This window comes from Prinia subflava, chromosome 4, assembly GCF_021018805.1.
Source record: "Prinia subflava isolate CZ2003 ecotype Zambia chromosome 4, Cam_Psub_1.2, whole genome shotgun sequence".
NCBI classification, from domain to species: Eukaryota; Metazoa; Chordata; class Aves; order Passeriformes; family Cisticolidae; genus Prinia; species Prinia subflava.
The window spans coordinates 22,502,764-22,510,510 of record NC_086250.1 but is presented as its reverse complement, the minus strand read 5'-3'; the positions used below and the strand labels follow the sequence as shown (position 1 = coordinate 22,510,510).

The following is a 7,747-nucleotide window of genomic DNA, read 5'->3' as shown; positions in this document are numbered from 1 at the left end:
AGGGGCTTTAACCTGAGGGGGTAGTACCTGTCACAGATTTCACAAAGCAGCTTATTTTAGCTGGTCCTGCAAGACTCTGTATGGCATAAAATGTGCTTGATCTCATCTGATCTGTTTCTACCACAGGACAGATTAAAGGAAAAAAACCAAAGCAATGCAGGCAAGGAATATTAGGAAAAAAAAAAGTTGGAGATGTAGACTCCCTTTGTATCATACAATACCCTCCAAAACAGTTAATTACAGAGTCCTCATTAAGACGTCTTACAGGACAATGTTTCCACTGTAGCATGTTTTCCAAGAATTAAGCCTGGGACCCATCAAAAACAGCACGACTTCACATTTTATTTGACATCCAACATTTCCACTCCGTCTTCCCAAGCAGGCACATAAAACTCAGCCTTACTATAAAGAACTTCAACACACCAGATATGAGCCCCTGGCAAAGCAGCTTCCTCACTGCCTCAAGACTGATGCCTGGATAAGACAAGTGCCTTTGGGAGGGGAGAGGCCTGGCACACAAAACCAAGGTAAGACTGAATAAGGGTGGGGGAGCTCGCACAGGCAGGTTTAATATTCCAGAGGCACAGAACCCTCTGAAGTCTGGGGAGCCACATGAAAAGCAGGTGCCTGTCTGGGCACGCGGACTATCAGAAAGAGGATGAGAGGCTCAGCGCCACAATTACGCATCACCTTGTGACTGGTGTGAAAGCTGCCAGGAGCCAGGACGCTGCTGCGCAGAGCTGATTGCTCCCTTGAGACAAGCTGCAAAGTGCTGAGTGCCCAGAACTGCAAAGGGAAAGCAAGTGAATCAGCAAGGGGCAAGTCAGTCTCCAAGCACTGGTGTGGTGCAGAATTATACCAGCATTAAGGTGACGCACCGAGATGAAAGCAGAGAGATGTTCCTTGGTTTATAAACATGCCAAAGACAACCAGGTTACTGTGGGAAGTAATTTTATTTCAGAATTCCACACACTCTGTCACAGATCATGCACTTGGACTTTCCCCTTTGCAAATCCACAGCCTCCAGGCCTGGGAGAGATGAGGCATCATCTCTTCACTTCTCACTGCATGCCCACATGCTAAGAATGAGGGCCCTGATGGCAGCTTGCCAGGGGGCAGAATGCAGCCTCTTGTTTCCATAATTGCTTTTTGAACACAGAAAAAGAAATCCATCTGACTTGAAAGATTAGCAGTGGAGCTCAGCAGCAGTGAAACCCACAGCTGAGCATGTTGGTCCTCACCCTGTAGTTACAGGGAATAAGACAACAATCTCATGGGAAGCTTGTGTGAGCTAAGCTACAGCAGAACACACGGAGACATTCTTGGAGCTGAGGCAGCCACCAGCCTAATGCACGCCCTGAGCCTATTACAATCAATCTGTCTCTGAGCTGCTCTGCCAGGAAGGTAGCCAGGAGCTGCCCTTTTCACATTCAGCTTTAGGTTCTCCTGCTCTGCTACAGATTTATTTGACCAGGAAGTAGCTTACCTGTAGGTAAGATAGCCCTCTAGGCTGTATGTCAACACATGCACTACATTTAATACTGACAGGTGCCAGTTTGAAAGACTGCAACATTCTTTTTGACCCACAGGCTGGGTGCAGCATTACTGGAAGTTTCCTGCATATTTACCCTACACCTTCTTCCCTGCTTCTATTGACCCTTATACCTGACCCTGCTCTTAAAATATTCCTAGTTGCAGTGTCCCTGTGACCCATGACATCTTTGGCCTTTGTCAAGACTGCCACTGCCAGGGTAGCTACTGCCTGCTGTGGTGGCTGCCTGTAGGAAGTGATCATTAGCCTCCTGAGAACAGGCTCGTGGCTAGCTCAGAGGGCAAAACTGAAGGGAAGAAATGATGGAGACGGATGATACAAATGAAGTGGAGCAGAGTCTACAGAAAAGGCAAAAAGGCAGCTTCATCTGATACACAAATTGAGCTAAATAGCAGCAAAAAATGGCCATAAAATATTAATTAGTTAGGTTGCCAGGAAGAAGTAAAAGCATTCATGTAAAAAATTATATATACAGATATGTATGTGACAACTGTTCTCAAGTTGTCTCTCACCTTTTCTTTGTATCTAGAGTTTTAATCATTTCCAACCACATTGCTACTAACATGTGAAGACCACAGTACCGGAGTCAGCACCAAGTGAGGGGTGACATCACACTGAAGCAATGAGCTTTGGGGGAACTCCTGACAACCCAGGTATTTTAATATTTTTTATTGACCTTCAAGTAATTAAAAACAAGGGGCATTTCCCCCAATAGCCTATAGGCTCCAAGTCTCATCTGTCTGCTTTTAGGGTAGGAAGGCTGACATCAGAAAGGCAGTGGGGGGCAAGGGAAGGAAGAGGGGAAAAAATCTGGGAACCAGAGTGAAGTGCAATCAACAGCTGACCAACACTGACTGCTGCGAAACTTACAAAACACAAAGTCATACAAATGGGATTCCTGTTAACCTTTGATAGACTATAGACTTTATATACACACTCAGACTTCAAAGTACACATCTGGCAATCTAGAAAAGACCAGTACCCTAAGGATTAAATAATTTAAAATGCAATGTTGCATTATCACTGTATACAGAATGCTGACACATTGGCTAAAATGGACGGATTGTCCATGAAAGATGCTCCCTCTCTCACCTCACCAGCACTGCCTATAAAAAGAACCCGGTGTGAAAGACTTCCCTCCATGGTTTCACTCCTGAAATTCACCTCCAAACTTCTGTGTCAAAGATGGGGGAAGTCCTGAGAGGAAGGGAGGAGAAAAGGAGAAAAGGATTCCTGCTCCCTCCAAACTCTGCTGTTGCAGTACTCCTCTCCACTAGCTAATGAGACTGAACAGCAAGGGCGTAAAAAGTTGCTAAAGCAGGGAAATGCAAATATGTTTCTGAAACAAGTTATGTTGATCTTTTGAGATACACACAGAGCTCCAGACGCGGGGGGACACCTTCTCTCCCACTTTTTGAAGACAGGAGGTGGCTTAATGCAGAGTATAAAGGGTCTACAGCCTGAGAGCAGCCGTAGACAGGAGTAGGCAGAACTGCTCTGCCAACAGGTCCAAACAGATGGAATGGGAAGATGTGCCCTCACCAGCTTTCTGTAAGTATTTGTAAAATAGGAGCACTGGAAAGTCAACACACGGGAATGAGGAAGGTGCTGGACAGCCTCAGTTCTGGGGATGAGACTACAGCACACAGAGCAGATGGCAAAGCTGGCTAAATGCCAGCTTTGTATACGTACCCTAATACCAGTATATGGGACAGAACCTTGCTGAGGACACCAGTTCATTCTATCACCTTCACAGCCTTTAGAGCTGGTGAGAATCTGGTTTATATGTGCTTATTCTAAAGCTCTTTGAGGCATGCAGTCTTGTTTCCACCTTCAGTAAACCAGAACAGCCATAAACTCTTGGGGAAAAGATGAAAAAAACCAATCCCCATTCCCATGTGTGTCTCCCACCCCTTCCCTGTAATTACCCTCTCTTCCTCTAGGCCAGAAACAATTGAAGAGTTGCCTTATTCTCCACTCCTGAGGCCATTCCCAGCAGATCTGGCTAGGTAGGAACAGCAAGCTCTGCTCCTTCAGCCTCATCACACAGCCAGACCAAAAAGGTTCCTTCCTCACGTGACACCTTCAACAAGAAATGCCCATACAGGAGGTTGTGTTGCAGCAGACTGGACAAATTTTGGTCCTTAACCCCGACCCCAGCTTGCAAAGGATGGGAAGGCTCTGTGTGGCAGCAGGAGCTGTGGGAATTCTCCAATTTCAAGCTCTACAGCCCTAAATATTGCCAGTGTAGTCATTATCCACTCATAAATACAAAAGGAACCCTATCCAAAATATCTCACTCAGTCTGCCCTGCATGACTGGGCCAAAAGGACATAAAAGAAAGGAAAGTGACACAGTGTGGGAGAGCAGAGAAAAATAAACACGGGGTAAAGTCAAGCTGGAGGAAATTAAACAACCTCAGTGCAATTCTACTAAAATCATCACTAGATTTACCAGCCAACTTCCACCTTCTTGAGACCAAAAATGTTTTGCTGTAGTAAGTGTACTACAGAATAAAGAAGTGCATAGTTTGGTTTATTTTTTTGGTAGACACTTAAACTCAGCAGAATTTATATGAAGATCTCAGAGGTGCAGTTTTAGCCTCTCTTCCCTAGCCAAAGGGGACCTGTTGGGGCAGAGATGGTGGAAATGGACCAGCAGCACCAAGAAATTCAGTGGGAGCACCGACTCCACAGCAGGAATTACTAATGAACTAAAATGGGGGAGTGATAAGAGAGGGAGAGAGAGGGAGATAGGGAGAAGTGAAGGAGACGTAATTCACAGTAATCAAAGTCTGCATTGGCTAAACCCTATCAACACTTCCCTAGGTAAGGCCCCATCACGTCTGCAGCAAGACCTCTGGCTCCGACAGAGAGCTGTAGAGGGTATAGCCCAACTCATCCACTTCTTCAGGGGTGAGCTCTGAAAACAAGTTCACCTTGGGGTTCAGGACACTAGGGAGGACACCTGCCTCCAAATAGTGGATCAGCCCCTTCAGTGCCTGCAAGAAGCGATCGGCCAGCATGTCCTGGGACCAGTTGGACTCCTCCTGGGAGAGGTGCAGGATGACATTGGTGAGCTGGCTGGCAGTGAGATGTCCCAGAGCTGGGTTTAACTTGCATACTGCTTTGAAGATCTTGAGGCACAAGCAGCGGCAGCCAGAATCGCCCTGGTCCAGGGCGTGGAGGCGAGCTGTTTCCGCTGGCCGCAGGCTCAGTCGCCACAAGTTGTCATTCTGGGCCAATCGGTGAGGTTTAGCAACGAGGACGATGTCCCCCAGTGTCAGGGATGGTAGAAAGTCAATAAAAAGATGCCGATCTGCATCATACTGGACTTCCAGAGTCAAATCTGCTGGGGGAGCTGCTGGACGGATCACATAGTCCAAGAGACTCCCAATTGCTGGCCAGTTTATGGACCCAGCTACAACTTTCTCAAAGGTGTCTGCTACAGTTTTGGGGGAAAGGTAACCTCCTACCACACAGCGGTCCCAGTAGCTGCTCCCGCGAGGAAAGTACTCTGGGTTTTCTCGACGCACCAAGTAGAAGCCAGGAATGTTCATGATAGTGTCCTCCCCAGGGATACACGACCACAGGTTCTGCTCCAGCATAAGAGGTACAATAAGCTGGATGTGGTCAGCTGTCACTACCTTTCACAAGAGAGAAAAGTCAGTAAGAATAAGCTTTCTCTCTCCATATTCATTTTATTTACCACCTCTAGATTGCCTTCTGTCCAAAGGAACCTGGAATAAGGATTCAGCTGTCCCGCTCTCCTCTCTGCATGGGATTCCCAGCCTCCCTTTGTTAAAAGGCATTCTGAAGGGCTATTTCCAACCATCACCGAGATAATTCCAAGGTATAGCCGAAGCTAGTGCTTACGTGGTATGTACTATTTAGAGACCTGACATGGACTGCATATAGATGAATCATTCTGTCTCATACTGCTGTAAGTCTGCTCCTTGGTTGTGCAGTGCAGCTGACCTAGGGCACAGCAACACCACATGACAATTTAAACAGAAGACAGAGTATTACGTTTCTTGACAAGCTTCTGTTACCATGGTCTAATAATCCAATGCTATAGCTAGGTACACTGCCTTCGCCTGGTCTGCCACATTGTTTGGGAAAAGGTCATTAACGATCCCTTTTCACCAATGTGATTAAGAGCCCAGGTCTAAGTTTCACTGGACATTGCATGCTCCATTCCAGAGCTCTGACTCAAACAAAGAAGTGTGCCTCTGAATCACTCACTATAGCCATGGGCATCTTGCCATCAGGGAGATATTGCAGCAGGGACTGCTGTCCAATCCAGGTCTGTCATGCATTAAAAAAAAAAAAATTAAAGGGTAGGAAAGACCTACATGAATAAATGGGAGTTTTAATGGAATATAATGTATTTGAACGGTTATAGAGGGATGGAGAGAAAACAGATATCTACCAGAGAAACAGAAAGAAAAACACAGCTAAAAGGAGAGACAGAAAGGAAGCAAGGAAGAACTGAGATATTCTGAAGAAATAAACCAGCAGAAAGCAAAAGCTTTGTAGACAGTGACAGAGCAGCCTGGTCATGCCTATTCAAACTGCACTGCGGAAATCAATGCCTAGCTCCACAGTGGGAAAGGCAACACCAGGGGCCTTATTACTGAGAAATGCTGTGATGAGCCAGCAGTGCCAACAGGGAAGCCTGACATGCCCCTGCATGGTCAGCCTCCAGGATAAGGAGCCGTGATGTGTGCCCAGGAATTACCTGTAGGTCATCGTAGAGGCTGCCGCTGAGGTACATGTCCCGCAGGGGCATGTCCGGCAGCTTGGCGCGCAGGAAGCTGCGCAGCTCCGCGCAGATATCCACAGCTGCCTGCTTGGCTCGAGCCTGCTCATCTGCTGGGATTGCCACCCGCCGTCGGTAGTATGCAAACAGCTTCTCCTGCAGGGACAGGCGAAGGCGGGACTTCTTCAGCTCCACCTGACTCCGCTTGGCAGATGGCTTGGGCTTTGTGGGTCGAATAAAGTCTGCAAGACAGAAGGCAAACTGTTGAGGTTGCAGCTGATTTCGCTGTGATGTGTTCCACAGAACAGAATCTGCAGCGCAGAACTGTGGTCTCCCAGGTCTCAAAAAGCCCTTGGCAGACATTTTGCAGGCTTTATGTAGGTAGCACTCCAAAGGAGAGTGCTGAGGAACTTCAAAATATACTACTAAGAGCATCAAAAAGAGTGGAAACAAGTTACTAGATTTGAAATTTAGCCAGACAAATATTGTGTACAACAATGTAATTTTAATGGCTATGTGGGCAGTACCTCAGCTCAATTTTATCAAAAATTCAGTGCTGTCACTAGTTCAAAAGCTTTCAGTGTGATGCCACACCAGTGAATAAAACACTTTTGAACAACCGTCATGATCTCTTTGAGTTTTTAACATTGAAACATATTATTACAAATTACCAGTGAAATCCAGTGCTGACTAGCATATGAGATCAGAGAAGACTGTGCCACCTGGAAATGAAATAGTTGTTGGGAGTCTGATCAGCACAGTTATTAGGATGATGAGCTGACAGATCCTGGGGCCATCCCAGCTCAGGCCCTTCTAGCTCCAGCGATAACCCCACAACACCTTCACTGGAAAAAGACCAGAGAGCCCACCCAGAGGCACAATGCAACACAAGGTTTACATTGTCATCTGCATTACTAAACAACGTCTGACCTGTGCAGATTCTCTAAGCCCCTTTTTTTCTGACTGGTTTCCCAAAGAAATGAATCAATGCTTCCTGTTTCAGATTTCTCTTAACATGGACAAAGAGTTTCAGAAGTTAACAATGAGAATTAAAGGGGAATTACAGATCTAAAAGAACTTTGGAAGGGCTGTGATACCTAAGGGGTGCAGGAGAAATCGCCAAGTTAGTGGCTCCATTAAAGCAACTGGCTGTTGCAGATTTGTTTGGTGATGGGCACTTGGACACAGCATGTGAGGAATGGCTGGCCAAGCTGTACACAAACCCATACAGCCCAGCCTCTTCAGCTGCTGTCTCTTGTCCCACTAGACTCTTTTGGACAGATTTGAGCATTTTTATGTAAAGGTAATAATGCACAAAACCTAGAGAACTGGATTTCATTGCCTATTTATGAGATTTTTTTTTCTATACTGAGTTTTAATTTACTTCTAATTGAAAAATTTAAGACACCATCATCAGTGTTTTTATTACTCAGT

The 7,747-nt window shown here is 46.1% G+C and overlaps 1 protein-coding gene across 5 annotated transcripts in view; it reads right to left on the bottom strand.

Annotated features, from left to right (window-relative positions):
- Positions 1-934: 934 nt before the first annotated feature.
- The window catches only part of MIEF1 (mitochondrial elongation factor 1), a 40,742-nt gene continuing 33,929 nt past the window's right edge, over positions 935-7,747 (bottom strand). For all 5 annotated transcript variants that reach the window (XM_063395943.1, XM_063395945.1, XM_063395944.1 and 2 more), the window contains 2 exons: positions 6,293-6,555; positions 935-5,198 (listed from right to left, as the gene is read on the bottom strand). In XM_063395943.1, coding sequence (XP_063252013.1) covers positions 4,392-5,198; positions 6,293-6,555 — 1,070 coding nt within the window. In that variant the 3' untranslated portion in view covers positions 935-4,391. The remainder of the gene's footprint in view (positions 5,199-6,292; positions 6,556-7,747) is intronic.